This window comes from Coturnix japonica, chromosome 3, assembly GCF_001577835.2.
Source record: "Coturnix japonica isolate 7356 chromosome 3, Coturnix japonica 2.1, whole genome shotgun sequence".
Lineage (NCBI taxonomy): Eukaryota > Metazoa > Chordata > Aves > Galliformes > Phasianidae > Coturnix > Coturnix japonica.
The window spans coordinates 22,471,821-22,485,797 of NC_029518.1; the positions used below are offsets into that span (position 1 = coordinate 22,471,821).

The 13,977-nt window shown below is 38.6% G+C and overlaps 1 protein-coding gene across 2 annotated transcripts; it reads left to right on the forward strand.

Moving 5' to 3' along the window:
- The first annotated feature begins 1 nt into the window (after position 1).
- ABCG8 (ATP binding cassette subfamily G member 8) lies at positions 2–13,977 on the forward strand. Of its 2 annotated transcripts, XM_015857516.2 has the most exons (13): positions 2–266; positions 1,300–1,398; positions 2,111–2,261; positions 3,915–4,153; positions 4,568–4,700; positions 6,154–6,423; positions 7,978–8,143; positions 8,234–8,326; positions 9,176–9,372; positions 9,500–9,576; positions 10,973–11,240; positions 11,726–11,853; positions 11,944–13,977. In XM_015857516.2, exons 1-13 carry the CDS (start codon positions 15–17, stop codon positions 12,079–12,081), a joined length of 2,211 nt encoding a protein of 736 aa, XP_015713002.2. In that variant the 5' UTR covers positions 2–14; the 3' UTR covers positions 12,082–13,977. The 2 variants fall into 2 exon arrangements, with proteins under 2 accessions (XP_015713002.2, XP_032299779.1); XM_032443888.1 differs by lacking the exon at positions 1,300–1,398.

Below are 13,977 nucleotides of genomic sequence, written 5' to 3' on the forward strand. Positions count from 1 at the left end.
ACCTTTAGCCCCAGATGTCAGCGTGGGAGGAGGGGAGTATTTCCCTGTCCACAGGGTCACGCCTGCTGCAGAGACTCCAGGGCACTGCTCTGAAGGCACTTGGAAAGCTCAGAAGCAAGGAGAGAAGGCTCCCCACACCTCTCCAGGAGCCCATCACCGAAGCAGCAGGGGGTGCGAGGCCCCGTGCGGCCAACATGAAGAAAGCCCCTGAGAACATCTCTCTGGAAGGCACCAGTTGGAGCCAGGAAGTGTGCACGAGCTCATTGGTGAGTGAGAGCTGAGAGAGGGCTGGCTGAGGGCTGCTGGGCAGCAATGCCCAGTGCCCAGGCTTCCTCCAGAGACTGAAGAGAGAGCTGGCAAGGTCTTAGTGCTGCTTTTCAGACGTCACGCGTCACGCTGCTTTCCAGTGCATACCTAGACAGGGAACAGGGGAATGAAGTTCTAGCAGCCCTCAGATGAAGCTGAATGTTACATGACTTGGGTGAAATGAGAACACTGGATATGAATCACTGGAAGAGCTTTAGCCCCTGTTATGCCAAAGGATACAGGGGTTAGGATGATCTCTGAATGCCAACTTAAGATAATGTGCCCATTCTCTGTTATTTTACAAGACATTTGTTCAGCAGAGATGGTGGGTATTTTGATATTTTGCTTAGTTAAATTAATACCCTGTCTGATTACGATTCACTTTTTCTTACTGAGCATACCTTGCATGCAGCTACCATTTACTCTTTGTAAGCATAGACATCAGCAGATTTATCTTCTGTATGTGCACAGTGGTGAATTAACTGCTTCAGGTTACTATGGTACAGTATGGATGAATTACATAACAAGCATGCCTCTAGGGTAATTATTAGCTGCCACAAAATACCGATTTCAATACATACCATTTTGATCCAGTAGACATTACTGCTTCAACAGTCATCCATTTCTTCTACAGTAATAAAAACAGAATAGAATGCAGATTAGATTCATGTCCTTATGGTGGCATAGCATTTAGCTTCATTTTGGAAATAGACTCATTTCAACAGAAAGCTAACAAATGAGCATAGCGCAGCATATTTGGTCCTTTGACATATCCTTACAACAAACTGCATTTCATGCTGGCTAACAGGTAACATTTCAACCCTTCACACTTTTGTACTATGGTAACTTAACAATACTGGTATATCCCGTTGCACATATTTCCATTTCTATTTCTCCTTTTCTATTCCTTTCTTCTCTGTAATCAAATTTTAACAGCTCTTTAGGTATTGCAATTAACTGTTGTAACTAAGTTAGTACTTTTTCCACATCAAGGCCCAGGACAGTATTTTTTGTTCTGAAGAAGATAACAGCCTGTATTTCACATACAGCGGAAAATCAAATGTTCTTGAGGTCAAGCAACTCAACTACCAGGTAAACACTCCTCTACCTTATGTAATTCCCTTGAGCAGGGAACATATTCAGCAGTTCTTGTTTCATTTTGTAAGCCATTTTAGAAGTAGAATGAAGTTCAAATTCATACAAATGTTGCACAGTGAAATTCTCAGTTTTGTAAGAAGGATCATGTTCTTGGCTGTAGTATTGACAATGGACTACACGTTCCATTGTAAACATATCTAGTAAAGCTAGAGGATGACACAGGAGAAGAGATCAGTGTCTAGGCTGTTTTCTCTGCCTCAAGCTAAATTACTGTTTTGAGGAGTGAAGCAGAGGGACTTTTCGTCCAGCAGGAGCCTTCACTGGCAAAAAATGTACATGTAGGAGATGTAGCAGGATGACATGGATAACAAACATAAAGAGGATTTCAGGAAGTTAGTGAAATTTGTCACCTCTCTCTGTGCCACGGGGCATCTGAAGTAGGCTTCATAATTTCCAGTTTTGAGTAATTTTAAATTGCATTAAAAAATTAATAACATACAACAGCAACACATGACAGATAATTTTGGTAATTAACAGAAATAAGAAGAAAGGGATGAAAGACACACACATCTGGAAGATAATTTTTGTCTGTAATTCTGAATATTAACAATATTATTTTAACTTATTCTCCGCTTTGTAACAAATTTGAAAGAATTTATCATGAAGTAGTTTATTGTTTAAATTGATCTGTTTTTTTCTTTCTTAGGTTAACCTGGCATCCCAGATTCCCTGGTATGAGAAACTCAAGCAGATGCAACTGCTCTGCAAGTCAGGTCCTGATTCTCACGTGTCAATAATCCAGAACCTGAATTTAAAAGTTCACAGCGGCCAGATGTTAGCTATTATAGGAAGCACTGGTAAGAGCAACCATGTTTCATGATTTGATAAACCCTTGGATAAAACGTACACAATTGGAAACAATACTCCTCAGTCCTCTGAATGGCAAAATCTAGCTGAGAAACAGCTAGAGGAAATACATCACTTAAATACATCACTAAAAGGTTAAATGTGAGAAAACAAAGAATCATGGTGGATAAATATGTATTCTGAATTTGTTTTCAAAACCAATTTTTACTATGTCTTGATCATTTGCTCTTTGTTCCTTGGGGTGCAGTGAGGTGCTGCTGTAACTGACTGTGGTTTGCAGTCTCATCTCTGTTGCATGTGAAGCAGCTTCATGGCTCTTATAAAAAAAAATGCAAATTGCAGACCTCACCCAGTAATACAGCAGGTATAAAGCCAGACCCTGCAAAGAAACTGGTTGAGCACAGCCACAAATAGCAATTCCCTTCATATGCAAACAATTAAAGGATAAACTCTCACCTTCAGATCAATTAATGAAAACCTTGAGAAGATAATTCCTCTTCTGTTTGGCTTACAGTGTCTTAAAAACAAGTCTCTGGTTGTTCTTCCCCATTGTCATCTGGACTTTTTCTTACCATGTATCTGTAATGAAAATGAAGTTGTACATTAGAGATGTCCCATAATAAATGATAAGGCTTATAATGAAATAACATTTTGAGATATAGATATACCACCGTTGTAAGGTAACATGCACTGAACATAAACCCTTTTTAGCAGACTAGTCAAACTGTTTTTAAAAGCTGTTTATCATCTATTTTTTCAAATGCCTTAGTAAAATGGGTTAAATGGCTGATGAGTTTCACAATGTCAATGGCAATCAATATGTCACTCTTAAATTGAGCAATACATACTTTACGGATGGATGGATTTCCTTTTTAAAAATGTACATATTAGAAAACAGTTGTGGCATTAATCTTTTAACAGGAAATCTGGTAATAAATGACATCTAATCACAATGAGAGAGCTCTTTGTTTACCTGAAGTATCATAGAGCATAAGGAAAAAAGTCATTTGCTATTTAATTCCAAATAATGTTTTGATTACATTGTTTTCATTTCCTTACCTCTGAACGTAAGCCAGCTTTTCTTAATTATTTAAATGACTTTTTGTCTTATTCAAATCATAGTAATTTCTATTTGATTGTGATTAAGATTTTTATTGTCAGCATAATCATTCAATGTCTTAGTCTTTCAGCTGTTCCAGCTGCCATTTCTGAATCCACAGCTCCTTTCAATAAGCAAGATCATGCAGGCTGTTCAGGTGACAGCCCAGGTGTCACCTAAAGGTGGCCAGGATTCCACCATTCAGCTGCCTCTCCAAAGTAAAAGAAAGGTGACTGGAAGACAAGGAGAAATCTTGCTTCTTGCATTCACAGAGCTGTCCTCAAAGTCCATCCACCTGATTCTCCTGAAACAGGACAAAGGTTGAAGTCACGTCCTCCATTCTGGAGGGGAAAGATCTTCTGAGCATGAGCTTGTAGTCATGTGTTGGTATTCTATATAAAGATCATTCTGTCTTTGCAGCATTAGAAAAGCACATGAGAGGGTTCACAAAAAGAAGTTAGGGAATGAAAGCTTCTGTGTATAAATCACTTTTTGAACTAATGTACAGGAAATGTACTTATTTTTCCAATTTTGGTTGTTTTAGCTGGCGGAAAGACATCCTTGCTTGACGTGATAACCTGCCGGCATCATGGAGGTAAAATCAAGTCTGGTCAAATCATGATCAACAACAAACCCAGCACTCCCCAGCTTGTCAAGAAATGCATTGCACACGTGAGGCAGGATGACCGACTGCTCCCCCACCTGACTGTCAGAGAAACACTATTGTTCATCGCCAAGCTGCGCCTTCCGGCATGTTTTTCAGACTCACAAAGGAAAAAAAGGGTAATTAAGCTGTTGAGAAAAAACAAAGTTGTCAAAAACACGTCTGACAGAAGTTATCCAAGAGATTCAGCGTGTTTGGAGTCAGAACAGCTAATCTGGCTTTTTATTTTTTTTAATTTAAATTATGAGTTATAAACCTTTTTCTTATTTTCAAGATAGAAACCAGCAATTGTTCCAAAGTGCATAAAAAATGACGATCTAGAGAAAGCAGCAGAGAGGCTGAAAGAAGAGATATATTGCTTATCGCTGAGCAATTTTTAATGATATCTCTAAAATCAAGACTTGTTTTCAAGTGGCTCTTGATCAGACAGCACCATATTATCCAGATGAATTTTAGCTACGTCAACTATATTTTCAGCTTTTTTTTTCTGTGTACAAATGCTCAAGTAAACTGTTTTGTTTTTATTCCCCTAGGTGGAAGATGTAATAGCAGAGCTACGGTTGCGGCAGTGTGCGAACACGAGGGTAGGGAATGAGTACCTCCGTGGCATTTCAGGAGGCGAGAGGCGGAGGGTGAGCATCGCTGTGCAGCTGCTCTGGAACCCAGGTGAGCAAAAGCCCAGACAACTTCCTTGTGCTCACCACAAACCATTGGGGGGAATAGGGCAGTTAGAGAACGCAAGAGGATTCAGGGAAAAGCCATACATAAGTTTGGTCCTGGAGGGATGTTCAGCAGCCCTCTCTCTTGCTTCTGCCAGCTTTGTGAATGCAGCAGTAGTGACAAAGCCAGGCAGAGTCCCCTCTGGAAGCCACTGCTCATCATCAACCAAACTACCAAATGTTGCCAGAAGTCACCCTCACAGCAGTGCTCCAATTTGTGCAAATCTGCACAAGGTTTGTCTTTTCCTGACCGTACGCCACAATTTACTTTGGAGGCCCGGTTATCTCTTATAAACCTTGGATTGCTTTTCTTTCTTTCAACCTGACCTATTCACAAGTACGATGTTAACAGTGAAGGTCATTCTCTTGGCAGTACAGGTAGTCACTGCACTCTTGTGCAACCCTCTGACGTGGCTGGCTTATGCCACTAGTAAATGCCCATCCTCCTTGGTATAAGCAAAAGATGAAGCTGAATCAGTAATTGAATTCGCAGGAGTGAATTCCCCACCTCCTCTTATATGTAACAACAGCACTAATAATCTTGGCTGAGCCTCTTGTTGTATGATATGTCCTTTCACCCCTTCTACCTCCACTTGGAAATGGATCTGAAAGGGTCTAGCTTACATAGATTTATACTTCCGCTGTTACTCTAAGAGGTAATGCTCAGGAATAGATGTGCTGGTACTAAAGTAAAAATATAAAAAATTAGTTCAAAGGAATTTACACTTTTTTTTACACTTCAAACATAATCTATATTCCTCATCACAGAAACCATGTCTATGTACAGACATTGCCTCACGCATATGGAGGCCATTAAGTTCCTCAACAATATAAACACTACAAAGCAATAAAATCCTTGCAAGTTTTTAGCAATCAATTGCAAAACAACAGCAACAGCAAAACATTTAAGCACATGCATAACTCTTCATATGTGGATGTGAACAGGTATGAAATAGATCACGGATTGTGGAGAGAAACTATATAAAGTAATAATGTGAGAAACTACACAAATAACATGCTAATGTAAGATCTGAATTTTTCAGAAGTTAGAATATAGAACTATCACTATTACATATTCACATACATGTTTTTTGTACAAAGTACAAGAACTGCAGAGAAGAATGTAAATTTAATAAAGAACCTAAATCTTCATCCCCATGGAAATAGAAACCATTATTCTTATTTCCAGTAGGAGCAGGACAACATTTAAAAGTTACTCTTAGTTGTTATATTCAATAGAATAGAGGAAAAAATATAGTCGTGATTGAGTATTATATGATTCTACTATGAAATACACTTTAGAATTGTTTAAAAACGAGATATCTGTGAGATTTCATGTGCTAATAGATTGTCACATACAACATGTTTTCCAAACCAGCTAAACTCACTGTTTTTGGCAGGAATACTGATACTCGATGAACCCACATCTGGACTGGACAGTTTTACAGCACATAACCTTGTGATAACATTATCCAGACTGGCCAGAGGAAACAGATTAGTTCTTCTTTCGCTTCACCAGCCCCGGTCAGATATTTTCCAACTGTTTGATTTAGTTCTTCTGATGACTTCTGGAGTCACTGTCTATTCTGGAACAGCAAAAGACATGGTCCAGTATTTCACAGAACTAGGCTACCCCTGCCCAAGGTACAGCAATCCTGCAGATTTCTATGGTTAGTATCAAGTACTGTCATAAAAAAAGGTTTTTGGAAGTCATTTGCTTTTGTGGGTGTATCAGCAAACATTGACTTTTATTGACCTGCTTTAGCCATGCCTTATCACTGACTCAAATCAATACTGTAGTAAGGCCAGTTTTTTATATAATCCTTATTTGTCAGTACAGGAAACGGAACAAAAAATAAGTAGAAAAAATCAATTTTAAATAATCCTCCTTCCTGAACTATGCCAGATGTAGCGACTCTTTCACAAGCTTAGCACACTTATTCCCATGCTTCAGCTGGTTGAAACTTTTACCTTCACTGAGAAAGACTTGGATGAGCTGATCAATTTCCTTCTGTAGCTGGTTCTCTGAATTTGATTCAAGAAATATGTGGGAAGCTCCTTTCCCAGGGGGAGGAATAATACGTACCCAGGACGGTAAATGGAAAAGAGGAGAGCTGTTCAACAAAGCATATTGGATGGGAGGAAAAAAACAAACATATAACAGCATTTTTTGATTCCTCTCCTCAAAGAAATATAACTACATGGTCCCAAATCCATCGTTCTTCTGATTTTTTTTTCTGCATCATTCAAAGGGAATCTCACCTTGTTGATCTAATGGCAGTAGTATTTACCACAGACTGCTTTGGCTGCTTTCGTTACTGCCCTCGGGTCTTTGCATTCAAGTTAGCAAGGACAACGACCGCAATGCATTAGAGTAACCTCTTTGACTGTGCCTATGTGGCAGCCAGTGTCAGTTCCTATCAGCTATGCAGAGATAAGACAGAAATTAATCTTAATATCAAGTCCTGAAACAAAGACCTTTGTCACCAATGTGGTTCAGAGAAGTCCTGCACAACCCTAAGGAAGTCCTGCAGCCGCTCCCGTATTAGAACAGAGTCCTTGGGAGACAAACCCTCCTACCAATTTGGAGGAGGGGGGAAGGATGAGAAAAGAAGGTGGAAGATCACTGAGTGTAATGCATGGAGCCATAACTGATAGGAAGAGCGAAGAATATGGGCAGATAGAAGGTAGAAATAGAACACAATGGCAGAGGAGGCAACAGCAAGGATGAGTACCTGAAAGAAATACAGAAATGCAGAAACATGCAGAAATACAGAAGTGTGGTGGATAAAGAAATGGGGAACCATGTCAGGAGGGAAGAGTTAAATAAGGTAGATTGCAACTCATTTTTCTGATGGCCTTCTGCTAATGCTTGGCTCAGAGAAGACTGGCTCAGTGATAGGAGTTAACAAATGTACAGATTCTCCCGGAATCAGCACTGAAAAATACTACTGTTAGTTTAGATTTTGAAAAATAATTTGTTCAATAATAATATTTTTTAAAAAGCTAAATGAATCACTGTTGCTGCTGCTATGTTTTCCTTGGTTAATATTCTCAGGCTTTCTCAGTATCCTCCTAAAATAACTAAGAAAGTTTTAACCACTGTAGCTTCATACATGCACACAGGTCATACAGTCTGTTCATGATGAAATTTCTGATTCTAAGCACATTATATAGTTATCACATCTGTAGCATACAGTATCATGTCAAATAATATCTTGCAGTTGACCTGACCAGCATTGATAAACACACTACAGAAAAGGAGATGGAAAGCCTAAAAAGAGCAAATACTCTTGCCAGCTTATTCCAAGAAAAAATCAAAGATTTTGATGATTTCTTATGGAAAGCAAGTGAAGGTGACAGTGCTGTGACCACTACCAGCAAGCAAAGGTAAAGAAAACATATGACAGATATGGAATAACTGCTACAACCTGAGCTAGTTTCATTTTCTTTTCTTTTCTTTTCTTTTCTTTTGGGAAGCTCTCCTTCAAAACCAGAAGAGGTTATCAACATGCCTTACCATTCAAGTGATCAGTTACCAGGAGTCTTGAAACAGTTCACTGTATTATTAAGGTAATCTTATCTCCAGCATAAACAATTATGTATTGTGTTCATTTGTATTTTAAAGCAGTAAGAAGTATGAAATGTGAAGCGAGAGATTGCTGAAAGTGCTTGTCCAGCACTAGCAAGTTATGGAGCAGTGGTGTTGCTATACCAGACCACCCCAATCCTATGAGTAGGGCAGCAGTCCTATATGCATTCCCTATATTTCTGCCCCAGGACTCTTTCCAAACAACAATAGTCTCTAGATCACATTGCTGCAGCAGCAGGAGCCTCCAAGCTCAGGAACATGCATCCCAGTTTTGGGTACCTCCATTCTGATCTCCATGTCAAATCAAGGCGACTTGACCCTTAGCAAGCCTAGGCAGCCTTGTGGTAGGCTCAGACATTGCCATCCTCATGCCTCTGCCTCAGATTTAAAGCCAAGGAGGCTTCAGTGATTAGAGCAATCATGGATGGATGTTGATAGTTGAGATTCATAGTTCTGCACTCAAAGGAAATATAGCCAACCTGTTTAATACACACAGAAAATCACTGCTAGTATCAGCTGGTGCTACAGGCCCTTAAAAAAGACCTTTCTATTACTGAAACAATTGCTTCTGCATCTCCAAAACCAGATCTTCCTGCCTCACTGCCTTCCTTCAGGTTTTCAGTGTTTCAGACCTGAAAAGCTACACTACAGGTGCTCAACAGCTTTAATTAAGTCAAATAACGTTTGGAAGCAGATAGACAAATTCCTGACCTGCTCAGAGTCAGCAAGTTCAACAAACTGATGTTAGCAGAGTATTTGGAGCAATATATCCGAATGTAACTGGCATTATTTAGTACAATACCTTATGATTAATGTCTCTGTTTTCCTAGTCGTCAAGTCTCCAATGACTTCAGAGACCTTTCAACATTACTAGTCCATGGATTTGAGGCCCTTGTCATGTCATTATTAATTGGATTTTTGTACTATGGCCATGAGGAAAGACTCTCCATTCGTGACACATCAGCACTGCTGTACATGATAGGTGCACTAATCCCATTCACGGTGATTTTGGATGTTATTGCCAAATGTAAGTGTGAATTTTATTGTAAATGTTATAAATCAAACTAAAAAAACAAATTCTTATATCAATGAAAAATTACATTTACTAAGTGCAACTCTAGGGTGAAACCAGCCTGTTTGCTTCTACCCTGTAGGTCATTCAGAAAGAGCAATGCTTTATCATGACTTGGAAAATGGAATGTATTCTGTTACCCCGTACTTCTTTGCTAAGGTAAGAGGTTTCATCACCATGAAAAGCACGCAGATGGGTTAGGAAAAAAAAAACACAACAGTGACACAACACACAGCCTTGTACAAATAATAACGCTTACATTAGACATTTTTGTGTCTGCCAGCTAAGGGTGTTAATAGATTAAGTCTCGCACTACTTTAGATCTGTTGCCATGTCTCATGTCTGAGGTCTCTGAGGTTCTATAGCCATAACTTAGGATTTCTGGACATCAGATTTGGTGGTTTGTCACTTTCATATGGCCTAATATTTCATTAACTGGAGCATCTTTGAAAGCGTGATTACATTTTGATCTGTAAAACAGATTATTCATATTAAACTGTACCAAAAGTAAAACAGAAATGCTGTGAAATGCTGTTAGATTTCCAATAGCTGATTGGGCCTGAACTGATCAGAATGAAACAAATGTATTAAATGCATAAAGAGCTGGATTTTCTGGAAATAAATTAAAACTTAAGAAAAATTACATTCTCTTTTGAATAAGGGTTTAGAAGAATCCCTTCTTTGTGATGTTGCCACTGTGAGATGAGTTCTGCCTGCCATGGCATCTGTAATTTAGGTTTCCATTTCTGCACAAGATTTTAAATGCTTATTAGTGGTTGCCAGAGAAAAATATTCTTTGCATTGTGTCACAAAAATTGCACATTATTCATAGAGGAGTAGTTGTAATTTGTTACAACCTTGGTATTAGAGGATGGTAGCAACTCTCTTTGGAAAAAATACTCGTAGTACTACATGTATATAGATTTATGTGCACATGCATCTACATATATATATAGTCCAAGGATATATAGATGTAGAGCTGTGTATATCTACACATGTTTACTGTGCATATATGTTTTACATGTTAATGTATACATCTTTAATATATCTCCAGATATTTGAGAAAATTCAAAACATATGCATATATACTTTTTTCTTTGACAGCGAGTGAAGTAGATGCTGGCTAGACTCTGCCTCTGGGACATAGAGGGGAAGTCACCAATAGCCTATTTCAAATTTGATGTCATTCTGTCTTTAACCAAGTTTGGACAAAACACACACTCACAGTGAGTCAGTAGCAGTACTCCTGTGCTCAGGCACAGTAATTTTTAGGGCAAGCCTCTTCAATTCTTAGAAACAGCAAAAGCCATAACAAAACAAGATATCTAATCTGTAACAAAAGGCCTAGCAATTCAACAATTAGTTACAGGAATAGCCACAACGATGGAAAAAATAGCATTTGCATTCTAAGGGGGCATTTCCTGAAGTTTCCCTAAACAGTCCCTAAATACTTTAAGGCACATCTCAAGATTCTGTGGTTGTTGTGTAACTTATGTTTCTCTCTCTCCTTTGGTTTTGTTTTGTTTTTTTTTTTCCCCTTTCCCTTCCTGAACAGATTTTGGGGGAGCTCCCCGAGCACTGCGCTTTTGTTATAATTTATGGGGTTCCCATCTACTGGCTGACAAATCTGTTTCCTGAAGCAGTGCATTTTCTGCTGAACTTCTTCTCGGTATGGCTGGCTGTATATTCTGCCCGTGCAATGGCACTTTGGGTAGCAGCACTGCTGCCAACATTACAGCTCTCAGCCTTCTTTGGCAACGTCCTTTTCACTTCATTCTACCTGAGTGGTGGCTTTGTGATAAGCCTGGAACAACTCTGGACAGGTAAGACCAATCTCCCATTGTCCCTCTAAACTGTAACACTGGTGGTTTGCATCAGCGATTGGTTACAGTGTGGCTGAATCTCATGCAGGAAAATACAGATTTATTCCCAGCTTTACAGTGAGAGCGGAGTTCATTTTTACACTAATTTCTACATCTGGAACTGAGATAATGATAAGTTTGGTCCAAAAAAGCATTAGCGAAAATCTGGAGTGTTACCTGGTCTCTTGGTTAATTATATTCAGCAAAAAAAGATTGAACACTTAGCAGACAGCAGGAATTTGATGGATATGGATATTAGCTGTCTCCTAATTTACATCTCCACTAAGTAATATATTTTGTCCAATAACAAACTCTCATACATTTATAGCCTCTGGTTGTCAAGAAGTTAGAGAAACCTGTTACGCTTGGCACCAATACAGCAGTTCTCCTTATTTATACACATTTTTCCTGCCATTTTTCTTTTTCTTTCTTTTTTTTTTTTCCAGTTCCATATTGGGTTTCTAAGGTATCTTTTCTCAGATGGAATTTCCAAGGCATGATGCAAATTGAGTTCACTGATTCCATATACGATATGACTGTTGGGAACGTTACAATTAAAGTTCCTGGAAAACTTGTAAGTGACTCTCTAGTAAAAATCTCAGTAATTCATTAGAAAAAAAACAACTGTTGTCAGCTCCTAATTTTTTGTTCTTTGTGGTTACAGGTAACCAAGGCTCTGGGCCTGGATTCAGAGCCTCTCTACATAAGCTACATCATCATTGGTGGCAATATTTTATGTTTCCTGCTTTTCTACTACCTCTCATTAAGGTTCATCAAGCAGAAATCAAACCAAGACTGGTAACAGCAAAGCATGCAGCTGGGCCAGCAGGTGACAACATCCCTTGCAAGAGAACACGGGAAGCCCCTAAGCTTATTTTTGATGAGCATTGTGGAGGCGCTGGGAGAGCAGGCAGCAGCTGAGCTGCGCTGCATGAAGTGAGTCCAGTTTGCCACAGGATGGCAGCAGAAGACCAAGAGTTGGAAGCCAGGTTGTTCTCTAATCAGACAAACTGCAATAAAATTGAGACTTCTTTTTTTAATTTATTTGTTGGACATTCATAGATTTATAGTTGACGCCTATATACATTAACTACTCCCTGAAATATCCTACGCAATGGTCTACCTATTTAAGAGGACCTAACACTGTAATAATAGCCGGTGTTCCAAGCCACACAGCATTTGAATGTATGGTGATCCTACAGAGGTGCAATCAGCACAGATGAAAGACTACTTTCTGCAGCTTGTATAACACTTTGCACTAATACAAACAATGAAGCAATGTGAAGATTTCACTGAAGCCTCAGGAGAACATGCAAGAATGAAAAACTCAAGTATTAATTATACTGTATTGTTTCTAATTGCTTGTACGATGTAAGACTGCCCTTGTGTTCCAGTTAGATGCTCTTGGTGCTCAAAATAAGTATTTTCTCACTGTATATATGATTTCTTGTAACATATTTTTATCTTACCTCCTTTGGTCTGTTTTTACACTGTAAATACACATTGATTTAATTTTATTAATCGCATCTTTCTCCATGGCAGCATAAAACAGCATTGTGCCAGTTTGGGTTCCTAAGATTCTCAGGCAGGACGCAGCAAAACTGCTCACTGGTAATTAAAGATCTAATGGTGCAACCTAACAAATACTGCACTTGTGCAGTTTATTACGTTCTGCCATAAGACAAACAGTACTCAAAAAATTCCTAACAATAAACAAATGGCTGTAATTTGCACACAGTCACGGTAAGTGCAGGTGCAAATTAGGTGTACAGTTGTTATGCACATTTTATAAGATTAGCTTGCTTGGTTTTAAACATTTGGATGCATACCTCTGTGCTCATACACATCAGAAAAGCAAAGTACATCTATTCTACTTCCATTTACTGATGTGTTGCACATAGTGCAATTGGCCATAATGCCCTGGATGCTTTTATGTAAATCTATTCATCTTTAATAATAATAATAAATAAGAAAAAGAAAATGAAATTAAAATGGCAGAGCATCAATGTTATATTACTTCCATTTGGCAAGAAGGGCTGCCACATTGCTTTCCACAGGTTCCACATGGTAATAAATTCCCAGGAAGACCCCAGTCTAAAGATGTTAAGCAGGTCTGATCGAATAACAGCTTCAGCTCCAGGCAGCAGCAGGAGTCCAAAGCACTCCAAGCTTTTCCTGAGCTGAAGTCTACCATTTCTTTCTGGTTCTGCTGCATTTGATTTGGAAGAATACGCTTGATCTTACCCTAGTGCCATTTTGAAATTATCAGATTTTCATTGCCTTTTAATGGCAAAGCCAATTCTTTCAGTCCAATTCAGCATCATTAAATTGTCAGAGTAGCAGCTTCCTGTTTGATTCTTAATTATTCCTTTTTATTATATTTGAGACACTTAATTTTTTAAAGTGGTTTACTCTTCTTTGTAATGATCTGTTGTGATTAGAATCTCTTTTATATTACTCTGAAGTTTTAAGGGTATATATTGGTACTTCTAGTCTAAACCTCTATTTTCAAGGTATTTAGAGGATTAAATTCTAGGCTGACTCTCTGTTGTGAATCCACTTTGATGTTTAATATAAAAAAAAAGGAGAGACACAATGGGAGAAATTAAAGACATAAGGGACAGCTCTGAATTTTAGGGGCATATTGTCATGCATGGAAATCTGCAGGCATCTAGATAAGAATATACCATAGCCTTAA